Source organism: Aspergillus lucknowensis (assembly GCF_044049455.1).
Source record: "Aspergillus lucknowensis strain CBS 449.75 chromosome Unknown BJX67scaffold_15, whole genome shotgun sequence".
Lineage (NCBI taxonomy): Eukaryota > Fungi > Ascomycota > Eurotiomycetes > Eurotiales > Aspergillaceae > Aspergillus > Aspergillus lucknowensis.
In genome coordinates, this window is record NW_027263559.1 from 262,854 (window position 1) to 275,346 (window position 12,493).

The 12,493-nt window shown below is 52.5% G+C and overlaps 5 protein-coding genes across 5 annotated transcripts; 2 read left to right on the forward strand and 3 right to left on the reverse strand.

Annotated features, from left to right (window-relative positions):
* The first annotated feature begins 277 nt into the window (after positions 1–277).
* On the forward strand, positions 278–4,130 carry BJX67DRAFT_62206 (basic helix-loop-helix domain-containing protein). Its single transcript, XM_071035250.1, has 2 exons — positions 278–350; positions 440–4,130. Exon 2 carries the CDS (start codon positions 534–536, stop codon positions 3,483–3,485), a length of 2,952 nt encoding a protein of 983 aa, XP_070887115.1. The 5' UTR covers positions 278–350; positions 440–533; the 3' UTR covers positions 3,486–4,130.
* BJX67DRAFT_62190 (ferric reductase family protein) lies at positions 4,131–6,998 on the forward strand. Its single transcript, XM_071035249.1, has 7 exons — positions 4,131–4,362; positions 4,445–5,473; positions 5,518–5,579; positions 5,632–5,817; positions 5,865–6,264; positions 6,313–6,474; positions 6,524–6,998. The coding sequence occupies exons 2-7, from the start codon at positions 4,858–4,860 to the stop codon at positions 6,904–6,906; spliced, it is 1,809 nt and encodes a 602-aa protein (XP_070887116.1). The 5' UTR covers positions 4,131–4,362; positions 4,445–4,857; the 3' UTR covers positions 6,907–6,998.
* On the reverse strand, positions 6,991–7,446 carry BJX67DRAFT_380339 (uncharacterized protein; the record flags this gene model as incomplete). The annotated part of the gene is made up of 1 exon (XM_071032772.1): positions 6,991–7,446. The coding sequence occupies one exon, from the start codon at positions 7,444–7,446 to the stop codon at positions 6,991–6,993; it is 456 nt and encodes a 151-aa protein (XP_070887117.1).
* Positions 7,447–7,656: 210 nt separating this feature from the next.
* BJX67DRAFT_351157 (putative EF-hand calcium-binding domain protein) lies at positions 7,657–9,076 on the reverse strand (the record flags this gene model as incomplete). The annotated part of the gene is made up of 2 exons (XM_071028886.1): positions 7,657–8,886; positions 8,952–9,076. Coding segments are annotated over 2 exons (1,027 nt in total), but the record flags the coding sequence as incomplete, so codon positions are not given.
* A 29-nt stretch (positions 9,077–9,105) lies between these two features.
* Positions 9,106–12,397, reverse strand: BJX67DRAFT_387498 (putative potassium/sodium P-type ATPase; the record flags this gene model as incomplete). Its single annotated transcript, XM_071034227.1, has 3 exons — positions 9,106–10,300; positions 10,344–12,270; positions 12,318–12,397. 3 exons carry the CDS (start codon positions 12,395–12,397, stop codon positions 9,437–9,439), a joined length of 2,871 nt encoding a protein of 956 aa, XP_070887119.1. The 3' UTR covers positions 9,106–9,436.
* Between the last annotated feature and the right edge of the window lie 96 nt (positions 12,398–12,493).

Below are 12,493 nucleotides of genomic sequence, written 5' to 3' on the forward strand. Positions count from 1 at the left end.
CGCTGGTGGAACGATCGTCTCCGAAAATATCTTCCATGTGAAGCAGGAACCACGGTGCCTAGTGCCCCCGTCAAACCGTGCCTTCACTGAACCAAGAGACACCCCAACAGTCTAATAAGGTCTTAAGCAAGCGATCATCCGTCTATTTTCGCCTCCCCTGCTATAGTTGACATACATCGCAGTTGATCGAGATCTTATTGGTATCATCAGCGTCAAAGCCATTGCGTCGACAACGGCCTTGTGGTTCGGATTCGCCTTTCTCCACATTTTGCCTTTTAGCGTGCCACTCCGGCTTGATCGTCAATCAATCTTCAAGCTTAAGGTGGCGGCTCGAACCTCAGTTTTAACAAGTCTGTCTTTACACCCCTGTATGTGTTCAACGCCGGATAGGGCTCTATGTTCTCTTTTGCTCCTTTGGTACTGATACGCGCCATTGAAGTGACGAAGCTCCGCGCAGACATATGGTACAATCAAGTTTCGACTATCGTTAACCTCGTCAAGGTTCATGGTGGCAACTTTCAACTTTGGATTAAATGGCAGTCCCTGGCATGGGAGGTGACTTCCAGCTCTTCTCCCCCACCCAGTCGAGGGGTAGGAAGAGCTCACAGGGTGACTCGGAAACGGACGATGCAGGACAAGATTGGACAGAGTGGATGAGATGGGATGACCAAATGTTCTCAGATGCCGTCAAAAGCTTGCCATTATCGCCATCCGCTACCTCGCCTGGTGTATCCTCACAAACCAAGAGCCTGGATATCCTCCCAGCCGGAGACTTCTCTCCCAACATTCCACTCGACTATACGAATATAACCTTCGAACCGTTCCCAGAACAAGACCGTGGTGGTGTCCTCTCCACACAGCCGTTCTTTAAAGACGGTACAGGCGCCAACTCGACTCATTCCGTCGTTTCTGGATCCCCACTCTCCTTGACAGGCACCGGCCAGAAGCGGAAGTCAGGAAGTGATGATGATGGATCAACTATCGGTGGGGTGGTACAGGGCACAGCGCGTGTCCCGTCAAAGAAACGAGCCCACAATGTCATCGAGAAGCGTTATCGAGCAAATTTGAACGAGAAAATAGCTGAACTCCGGGATAGCGTTCCTAGTCTTCGGGCCTCAAAGGCCAACGGAGCCCACGTGGAGGATGAGGAAGTGGAGGGTGTTAACCCGGCCAACAAATTGAACAAGGCCTCTATTTTGTCTAAAGCAACCGAGTACATTCGACATCTAGAAACCCGCAACAAGAGACTCGAAGACGAGAACACCGCCATGAAGATCAGACTTCGCGAACTGGAGAAAGCCGCAGATCAATCTCTGGTCTCAGCGGCTTCCGAATCGTCACCCAGCAATTACACCGTTTCCACGGAATCTGGCGTAAGCTCGTCTCCAAGCATATTCTCAAGTTCGGAAGACAGCCCTAGCGGTCACTCTCCATCCTCTTCTCGATCATCAGCAGGGATGATAAAAGTCCCGGACTCCTTTCAGCGCATGCGTGCCGAACCTGCAAAAGATGATGTGTGGTCACAATCCTATATTCAATATCCCAGCTCCGGCGGTGGGTCATCCCAACCCAGCAGTGGTCGCCGACGGTCATATTACCCGAATAAATATGTCTTAGGTACGCTTGCTGGATTGATGGTCTTCGAGGGGCTCGGGAGAGAAAAAGATACCGAATCAACTACCAAGGGGCTGTTCGCAATTCCCTTGAACTACTTTCGGAATCTTGAAGTCCCACCATCTCTACACTGGGAAGCGATGGGCCGAGGTTTCTGGACGTCGTGGCATGCTAGAGCTATCTTGAACTTCCTCTTCCTAGCTATCCTTGTCATCGGATCCGCATTCGTCGTGTTTGTATATCTCTTCAACTCTGGTCCTGGGCGACAGGGTTCTTTAAAGTCGTCAACAGCGCCCGATATCATGCTGTCCTCCTCAAACTTCAGACGGCAAGCATGGCTCACAAGCGTTCAACGCGTCGGAGTACCGAGACATCGGTTCTTCCACGAGTGGTATGTCGTGACTTCACGATGTTTCGAGTACGTTATACGATGTATCCTAGGATGGAGGCTTTATTCATCAATCACCGGTATCACGGAAGAAGATGACAAGGGACGTGTGAAGACGTGGGATATCGCCATTGATGCACAACTTTCCGGAGGCGACGCGGAGATTAGCAAAAGCCGACTGGTTCTCACAATATTTGCTGCGGGTACTTTACCCCGCAGCCCAATGAGAATGATGCTCAAAGCTCTTCACTGTCGCATCCTGCTTTGGCGCGTTGGCGTCCCGGGTCAATGGAGTTTTCGAGTCTCCAATGATGTTGCTCGTGCAATAGCACGATATCAATGGGACCTGGCGCGGAAAATGAATGCAGCGCTACCTAGGGATCACCCAGACTCCCTCCCGACTCACCTAGCTGCTTTGCTTCGTTCCGACAGTGAGGATGTTATGATTGATACTATCACCCAAAGAGCGGCGAACCTTACCTGGAACCGCCCAACGCAAGAAGGATCAGATGGCGATGAGGCTTTGTTGGATGTAGTCGAAGAGGACCCAGCCATCCAGTCGTCTTTGGATGCCCTGGCGGCTTGGTGGTCTTCCCACCTCCTTCAAAGAGCTCTCTTGAGTTATTTTGAGGCCAGCGCACGGGGTTCAGATGCGAAGAAAAGCCGTGACTTTTTCAAGACAAAGATACAGCTTGCCCTTGATGTGGCGCCTCAGCCTTCCGCTGCTCACACCCGAGCTCTGGTGATGATGGCTGTCTTCTTCGAGGAGGACCGCGTCAGGAATATTGGATCCGTTCTTGCCGCACTACCGAAGGAAAACTCTAAGAGCAAGCAAAGCCAGACTTCAAACTTCCTTGATTCGTCATTACCAGTGTCCGTTCGAGACGAGGTTTCAATAGCGGTCCGCTGCGCCATGATCGCTGCCATTTTCACTGCACGGTCCCGTGATGACGCCTCACTCCCGGGGACCTTCACAATGGAGAAAGCCGTTACCTGGTTTGGTCAGTTGCCACTGGACCCGGTTGATTTGACTCTTCTCGGTTTCTCGGCCGTCTACCACCTGCTGCACGTCCTTGCTTCTGATACTGGATACTTATCTTCCTCAGACTCGTCTCAGCCGCCGTCGCCTGTGTTGGAGACCTCATCTTCTCCGTGGGGTTCCTCGGATGAGGCGGAGGATGGTCCGAGTGCCAGCCGCAGGAACGAGCGTCCACCACAGCCGATTCCGCTCCTTGGTCGTATTGCTTCGGAGATTATGTACTGGGCTCGCAATGCTTATAATCCGGCGTGCTACGGGTTTACTTCAGACCTTGTCCAACTCATTGAAGCGGAATGTACTTCTTTGTGTCGGAGCGCTGGGGTTGATGTGGCTGACTATTCCTCCGTTCACCAGGAGAAATTGAAGGCCAGCCAGCGGAAGGACGGGAATATGAGCAGACGGCCTCGGGGATCTCGAGCAGTCAAGGAAACCAGTCCACAGTAACTGAGGGAAGATCAGCAACACCTGGTGAAACACCCACCGGTTCCGCTGCAGACGGAGCCTTCCTCTGAAACAGTGCTGTAGCTCATCCCAACATGTTACGCCCAAGCTTGTTCATGGGATTGTGGAGGGATAGTCGAATTATTTAATGACTGCGGTTGCTTTGTCGTGACGCATCTGGTAATTTATATTTGGCAGGAAAGGCTACCCGGTGTATTGAGACGCCAGAGATGGGTAATTCTGGCGAACGGGTGTTCATGGGGCACAATTAGAGCAGCGATTTCTTTGCTCTACTACAATCACAGGCAGTAGGGTCTGTACCTAGTCAAAGTAATCAGTGCAGCATCCCCGAAAGTTGTTAATCAAAGTATCTTCTTTAGATCCTACCAATCACTGCCACCTCCTCTATCGAGACCCCTCTGGAAACCCCGCTGTCTGGTCTCCGCATGGCCTTCCAGACAACTACTCGCAGGCTGCCTTCTCGTCCCGAAGCCGAATGTAAAGTGGCTCGTGTTGCAATCGAGAGCCAGTATTTCTTTGCCCCTGCATTTGTCTCGACATCACCCGCCGGTGAAGCAGTAAACCCATGATTGATGACGTTTACGAGGTCAACATATCAGCCGACTTCGACGACGCGTAAGTGCTTTGCTTGCTTGCGAGCCTGTGGCTTCGAATCTTTACGTCATTGTCAGGCCAGGGGCAGCTACTTTTGACTCCCGGACAAAAATAACATTTCCGGGAGTCAGGGGAGAGGGAATAATAGTGCAGATTCCCCTTGAGAGCTTCTCCATCCGATCCTCCTTCCGTTTCCGGGGCCACGGTTTCATTCCGAGGTCTCCCCAGGGCGCCGACGAGAACAACCCCTCAATTTGATTCTTTTGTGAGCCGTCATCCACTATACAGCTATCTTTGGCTAGTCACTACCTACTCTGAGAGTCTAACCCTTTTTTGCGCCGTTCTAGACTCCCTCGTCGCTGTACCGTAGCGAGGCCCGGCCGTGGTCTGAAGGGTAAACACCCGCATTCTTCGACTCGTCATTCTCCACATTCTATCCGGTTGCAAAATCAGGCTTGCGCAAGCCTTTGTTTTACACCAGTGGACTGGGATCTCCATGATGTGTGACTTATCCGGGCTCGTGGCGGCTCTGGGCCCAGGGCAAATGACGGTACATCGAGGTACGCACTGCACGTCACGACCGGTGTCTTCTGTATTCGGAAGCCTTATCGAGTATATGTAGTGGGGTATGGAACTGTAGCCGCTTTCCCTGGAGGTTAGCCAATTCGGTGGCTTTCAAGGAATGAAAGGGTACAGCTTGCGCTGTGTTGTGGTCTTGCTGCCCAAATAACCTCCAGGCACATCTCCAAACTACGGGACCATGGGAGTTGATCTCCTCGAGCCGGGTGAGCAGCGCTCCCACCACGTTCATCCGCCAATGAACATTTCACTGGCGACTCCTCTTTTCGTTCTCGCTGGGGCCATCGCGATCCTCTCCGCGTTCCGCCTTTTGCTAAAGTTGCAACACCGACGACGACTCGAAGCGATCATTCGAAGCGACGACCAATCGAGGTTTACCCGGAGGAATAAGCTTATTGCCAGCCTCAACAAGCATGTTTTCTATGCACCGTTGCTATCCACTCGTCATAGTCGCGAATTGCGCCTCGGAAGAGTTCACTTGGGAGCCGTGCCACTCCGAATGGAGACGATATTGCTCACAGTATATCTTGGACTGAACTTCGCTTTCTTCGTTTCTCTTGTCGACTGGTGGAAAGATTACCAGGAAACGTTATACCAGCTCAAGTATGCCGCTGGCCATCTTGCCGTAATGAATACTCCAGTGTTAGTGTTGACCGCTGGCCGAAACAATCCTCTGATTCCTCTACTGCGCATTCAATTCGATTCTTTCAACCTCCTCCATCGCTGGGTCGGTCGATTGATAGTGGTCAGTGCAATTGTTCACACGGCTTGTGTGATTGCTGGGAAAGTCGCCGAGAGTGAGTGTCATAGCCCTAAGTGGCTACTCTTCTAACTGAAGCAGCGAGCGTGGAGGAGACTGCAGATGATTTATGGCGTGTTCCTTTTTATATTTACGGGATGATTGTAAGTTACCCTGTTAATAGAGTCAATCTGGTTTCTAACAATGTTTCTACAGGCCTTTATCTCGTTCCTCCTGATATTGATCCAATCTGTCTCCCCACTGCGACACGCATTCTACGAATTTTTTCTTCACCTACACATTGTTTTAGCGGTGGCAGCATTTGTGGGATTGTGGTACCATCTCCGGGGTCTCACTCAACAATATGTCCTTCTTGCAACAATCGTTATATGGGGATTGGAGGTGAGATACCCTTCGGTGCTCATCCTCGAACGCGCTAACTTTCCCAGAGGGCTGCACGCCTGTGGAGCCTTATCTGGCGCAACTGGGGCAAACAACGGACTGTTGCCAACGTTGAACTGCTTCCCGGGAATGTTACTCGAGTTAATGTTGCCCTTGCAAGAAACTGGAAATTCAAGTCTGGACAGTACATGTACCTCTACGTCCCGTCTTTGGGGCTGTGGACCTCCCACCCATTCTCTGTGGCTTGGACGTCGTCCGAAGAAACCGCTGTTGTGGATTATAGGGACTCCAGCGACTCGTTTAATCTGCTGCTCAACCGAAATCCACGGACCACAGTATCTTTTCTGATCAAAAGGCGAGACGGTTTTACTTGCAAGCTATTGCGCAGAGCCATTGCTGCGGAGGAATATCGATATCGCGCCACTGCTTTCGCAGAGGGGCCATTTGGTATGTTGGACTGCCTTTTGAGCTTGCTATTATGTTAACTAGTTACAGGAGGACTTCATTCTCTCTGTTCGTACGGAACGGTACTTCTGATAGCTGGTGGAATTGGGATCACCCATCCAATGTCGTACTTGCACGAGTTCGCCGAAGGGTTCTCTGCACGGACTATGGCGGTTCGTAAAGTGAGTTTGACTTGGGTAATCCGTAGTCTAGGTAAGATATCTCCATTACATAAAATTGGAGAGTGAGACTGATGTGATAGATCATCTATCTTGGGTTCACCCATGGATGATATCTTTGTTCGACCATCCTGCGGTCCGCTCCAAAGAGCAGTATCCTCACCAATCCCAAGCTCTCTCCCTATCTATTCAAGTCTACGTCACAGACAGGCAATGCAGCGGGGGCGAGTACATGACCGACGGGAACCCGTGGGCATTGAGGGCACCTCCTAGCGTGAGGGTTAGTATTGGGTTTGGAAAGCCATGCTTCGGTCACATCATTGAAAGCGAAAAGGCAGCTCAGGTAGGTGCCATGGCTGTGAGTGTGTGCGGTCCAGGGGGTATGGGCGACGACGTCCGACGATCCGTCCGTCAGGCGCAGGAGTCGAATACTGTGGATCTCTATGAGGAAACCTTTACCTGGTAGCTTCATTATATTGGTCAACCTATACTCGTTGATGATAAATCGATGCATGCATATTCTCTCTGAGAGAACAATTTCAGATGAAATCTACAGAGTTCTCTGAGGCTTGATTAGATGCGCATTAACCAGCGTCAATGCTCGCCCCTTGTGCAGGAATCCCTCAAATCCGATATGCGTATCTACGGTACTTCCTGCATTATGCGACATCATCATAACTTTCGGATGAATCGCGAGTCTTGGATGCACATACGGTTCATTCGCATGGACATCCATCCCCTTACCAGCAGGACGCCCATCATCCAACGTCTGCACCGACGCCTCATCATCCCCCAACAGGCCCCGTGCACTATTCGCGAAATGCCCACCCCTCTTAAACCTCACAAACCTCTCCTCCGCCAGCAACGTCCTCCCCACAAGCGGCGTCGCAACAACCACGCAATCCGCATCCCCCAACACCCCATCCAACTCCGCATAGAACACAGTACCCACACCCCTCTCCACCTCCTCGCCCTTCCTAACCAAATCATGGTACAGAATCCTCATCCCAAACCCCGCGCACGCTCACGCTTTCCTCGCCTCGCAATCGTGGACCGGATCGCGCCGAGCCTAATTATTCCCAGCTCATTGCCGGACGAGTTCCGCGCGTTCAGCGGGGAGATTCGTGTGTGCGTCGAGGAAGCAACGCGGGTTCACGGATACAGCTGCGAAATGGGGACCACGCAAGGTTCAGTTCCGGAAATACAGCCGGGATCAGGGCAGGAAGCGGAGCCATGTCGGCGACGGATTCGGGGTTGGCGGCCGAATTGAGGATTCTCGGATGGGAGGTTGATTTCCTTTCTGTTTATTTTCTATATCTTTTTCCGCTAAATTTCTGGGTCTGACTACTGTGTATTAAGTGTGAAGCTCGTCGTCTGGAGACCCCCGGAAAAGCTCCCGAACTGGAACAGCCTCCAGGGAACACGATATCCGATCTACAATCTGTACTGTATCTCAAACTTCCTGCAATTTGACCGTGTCCAAGCCCATCTCAACAAAATAAACCCTCTAACCCTGATTCCCATCCCATCAATTTCCAAGTTATTCAAGATGATCCCCCCGCCCCGGCGGCAGCAGCAGCCCGAACGGCCCACCTCACCAAATCCGCCATCGCCGCCGTCACAGCCTCAAAACGCGGAATCTCATGCCCGCCGCCATGGTTATACACCTTCCGCCTCTCGCGCACACACACCTCCGACAGCTGGATCCCCGCAACATACCGCGGGTCGCGCTCGCCGTAGATGTGCACCGTCGGGATCGAGATCCTGAGGGGGCTCCCCGAGATCTCGCGCCGGATCTCGTCTTCCTTGTTGAATGTGAATCCCGAGGGAAGTGATTCCGAGTGCGAATGCGAATGCGAATGCGAATGTGAATGCGGGTGATCGTGATCAACATCGATGTCTTCGAGGCCTCGCCAGCGCGCGGAGCCGAGCGACAGGATGGCGGCGGAATCCGCCATGGAGGCGAGTGCGGAGCGGGATGCGAGGTCGCGCGCTTTCGTAGAGGGCGGGATGTGGAAGCCGATGTGTTCGAGGAGGGGGAGGGGTGCGCCGCCGCAGATGAAGATTGCCGATTTGAAGGGGGGCGGTGACGGTGCTGGGATCGTATCTCTCTCTCTATCTCGATATCCGGCTTGAGCTTGAGCTTCCTGGAGCTCGTGCAGGAGGAGCGTGCTTGCTGCGAGGGCGGTGCCCTGGCTGAATGTTAGGACGAGATCGTAGGGTCCTCGCTCTGAGAGGATTGAGGAGAGCCAGGCGTGAGTCTTTTTAAGGGACTCGACTGTGTAGCTGCTTCCTGTGCTTGTTCCATTGGGGGGTAGTTCCTCGTAGTAAGAGTAGTAAGGGGGTGGGTAGAACAGGTCGATTCCCGGGGCTGGCGGGCAGGGGTATGGGCCGTCAAGGAAGTCGAATTCGAGATTTAGGTCTGAGAGGCGGGAGCGGATGGAGGCTTTAGTGTAGATCACTCTATGGTCAGTCTTTCATTCATTCGGCTATCTGGTTGGGGGCCCTGACATGTTTGCGACTTGAAGATCGCGCCGCTAGTTCCTCGGCCGTGGAGGCAGAGGACTTTCATGGTGATGGTGGGGGGTGGGATGATGGGCGAGGTGGCGGTGATGGAAGGGATATAAACAATCATGCGATCGATGATCGGCTCCTTGCAGATGCTGACAGCGGCCAGACTCGCAAAAAGCAAACCTGACGGTCGGAGCTTTCCCTGTCGGGGCTTTGCTTGTCGGAGCTTTGGCTGGTTATGCACGCTGCGCTGGCGCTCGGGGTCCGGAGAGACTACGCTTCTTCACACGTCGCACAGGCAAGATGAGGAATCAAATTACATCCAACATGCACTAGCCGTATCTAACGAATGAATATGGTCGGTATGCACGGTGGAGATAACAGTAAAAGTCAGAGCCAGACTGTGTTGAATCAGCCTGATAAGCAACCCCCTCCATCGTGTTCACTGCATGGTTGCGCACGCCGTTGAACCCAGAGCCCATCATCTACTTTTTTGGCTCTGTCACCACGCTCGCATTCATACTTGCATCCACACTAGCGTTGGCGCTCAGCGAAATAGGCGTCAGGCCTCTCAGACCCGCCCTCTTCTCAGCATCCTCCATGGTCAATGTGGCATTCTTCCCTGCCCCAATCCCAAACCGTCGCTTAGCCGCCTTCCAGCTCTCAACCAGGGCGACGTAAACCACCACGCAGCCGAACACGATCCCCCAGTGCCAGCTGATACCCTGGTGCTTGAAGACGATCCGATTCACCTCGGGGAGATAGATCACGGGGAAAGCGATAACAAATCCTGCAATAACGGCCCAGAAGAGGAACTGGTTTCGCCAGATAGAGTGGAATACCGATATCTTGCTGGGGTTCCGGTCCGGGTCAAGGTTGAAGAGGGACCGTGAGAAGTGCTTGACTTCCCAGGCAGTGACGAGGAGTAGGAAGGTGAGGGTTGCGTAGGTAGTAGCCCGCGCTTCGAAGACGGTTCCACAAGTGCTGTTCCACCCATCGTTGCATTCGCGGCCCATACTGGCGGTGCCGGAGCCAGCTCCGTACACCACGCTGACAAAGGCGACCAGGCAGAGCGAGCCCATAAAAGTCCCGTAAACCATCTTGTCTGTGATAAGCTCGCGAGTAAAGACGCCCACCTTCAAGTCATGCGGTGGGCGGTACATGATATCTGGCTGAGCTTCCTCTAGGCCCAGGCCTAGCGCGAGGAAAGAAGAAGTCACTAGATTTGCCCAAAGGATCTCAAGAGGTGAAAGGGGGAAGATTGAGTTATCTTCCTCATCCTTGAATGCGAGTGCAATCAGAAGGAGAATAACCTGGGCAATATTCGATATCAAAAGATGCATTAGAAACTGCTACCGTTAGTAAAGCGCGTTTCCCGGAAAGTTGACTTGCCTTCTGAATATTGTCAAATAGGCGCCGCCCTTCTTCGACTGCTTTCACAATCGACGCGAAATTGTCATCAGTAAGGACCATATCAGCGGCTTCTTTGGCAACATCGCTGCCATTCTTTCCCATGGCGATTCCGACGTCAGCACGCTTCAAGGCGGGCGAGTCGTTGACTCCATCGCCAGTCATGACGCAAAATGCTCCCCGTCGATGCATGGCTTCGACCATGCGAGCTTTTGTAGTCGGGCTGCATCGAGCAATGACCAAGGGCAGCTGCTCAATTGCGTCGACGTCTGCATCCGACAAGCGATCGAATTCCTTTGCTGCCATGACCAGTCCACTGGACTTGGCGTTGACAATAGGGTCAAGGATGCCAACTTCCGATGCAATCGCCGTCGCCGTTCTAATATGATCACCCGTGAGCATATGAACTGTAATCCCAGCCATTTGGCATTTTCGGACCGCCGCTGCCGTCTCCAGCCGTGGGGGGTCGTATAATCCCACCAGACCGGCAAACTTCAAGTTCGATTCGGCCTTGTTACGAGGGGACACTTGAGATTCCTCGTCAACGGGAGACCTTTTGTAAGCAGTACATAGCACTCGGAGGCCTTCTCCAGCCAGCCTATCGGCTGTCTCCTGGATGAGTTCCTTTTCCAGGTCACCGACGTCAAGACTTGCAATGAGCGCCTCTGGAGCTCCCTTGGTGTAGACTTCATTGACCTTTGCTTTGGTGTTGGTGTAGACCATGGTCATTCGTTTGATGGAAGAGTCGAAAGGATACTCGGTGTGAAGCTGAAGACCCCTATCTCGGATAATGTAGGGTTTCTCATAGCCAAATCGCATTGAGAAAACTCGCAGAGCAACCTCAGTAGGTTCGCCGACGGCGGTCCATTCGCCCTCAGCTACTTGAGCAGGCTCGGCGTCTGAAGAGACTGACTGGGCATTATTGTGAACCATTGATAGATTGCACAGTGAGAGGACGGTAATAAACGTATTCAAAGCAGTGTCGTCTCGGACATCTTTCGGATCGCAGTCCTTGTCGTCAAGTTGGACCAGCCCACTGGTGGGATCGAATGGATTGGTGGTCTGATGAACGGTCAAGGTGCCAGTATCTGGGACCCAGGCAGTACGTGCAACCATCTTGCCTTGCGTCAGGGTACCCGTCTTGTCAGAGCAGATGTTGGTGACTCCGCCGACGGCTTCAAGACATTGTAGCTTCCGAACAATGACATTGCCCCTCGCCATCGCCTTTGTGCCAACAGCGACTGTGATCGTGAGCACTGCGATCAGCGACTCCGGGACCACGGCCACCGCGACACAAATTCCGTAGATGAGTACCTCACCCTGGACATCCCACTTGTTCACGGAAAAGACAATAATAGCGAGAAGAATAGCAAGCGCAAAGAGAAGCAAGGCGAACTTGCTCAATTTGACTTGTAGAGGGGTTCCAACAAAACCGAGAATGGTCTTTACGGTTGCAAGAAAGCGGCGAAACAAACGGAAGAATACGTTCGAGCCATCATGTTCAGCTTTATCCTGGAGTAACTGTGCGATCTTTCCAACTTCTGTCACCATCCCTGTGGCGGTTACAATACCAGTTGCTCGACCTTGAGTTGTGCTACAACCAGAGTACGCCATGTTGGTCCTATCTCCAATAGGGATATCACGGGATGTCAGGGTAACGTGTGGCGTCTTTGCCACGGGCAATGATTCGCCTGTTAGCAGTGCCTCATCCATCGAGACGTTCATCCCATCGAACAATCTCAAGTCCGCAGGAACGATATCCCCTACAGCGAGTTGTACGACATCTCCGATCACAAGCGACTCGGCCTTTACAGAGGTAACGCGGCCATCCCGCAGTACCTTACAAATTGGCGCGGATAGTCGCTGTAAGGAGAGGATGGTTTTCTCTGCGCGATAATCCTGCACGAATCTATGATCGTTAAAGTGGTGGCCAGCACAAGATGTCAGGTGCCTTACCCTACGAAGATATTAAGGAGGATCACTGCGGTAACCACTCCTCCTTCAATATAATCGTTGATCCCGAAGGACACTCCCATAACGATGACAAGAATCTGGTTTCAACAATTAATGATGGGTTGTCATTTCCGCCGTGGGGTTGAACAACTCTGTGGGCTAAGTTCATACTAAAGTTA

What these genes read in the sequence shown, in the direction of transcription:
- BJX67DRAFT_62190 (XM_071035249.1), top strand. Translation starts at nt 4,858, where the DNA reads ATGGGAGTTGATCTCCTCGAGCCGGGTGAGCAGCGCTCCCACCACGTT. An exon ending in TTTATATTTACGGGATGATT is followed by an intron (nt 5,580 to 5,631) that starts GTAAGTTACCCT and finishes ATGTTTCTACAG; the next exon opens with GCCTTTATCTCGTTCCTCCT. An exon ending in TCGTTATATGGGGATTGGAG is followed by an intron (nt 5,818 to 5,864) that starts GTGAGATACCCT and finishes TAACTTTCCCAG; the next exon opens with AGGGCTGCACGCCTGTGGAG.
- BJX67DRAFT_62206 (XM_071035250.1), top strand. Translation starts at nt 534, where the DNA reads ATGGCAGTCCCTGGCATGGGAGGTGACTTCCAGCTCTTCTCCCCCACC.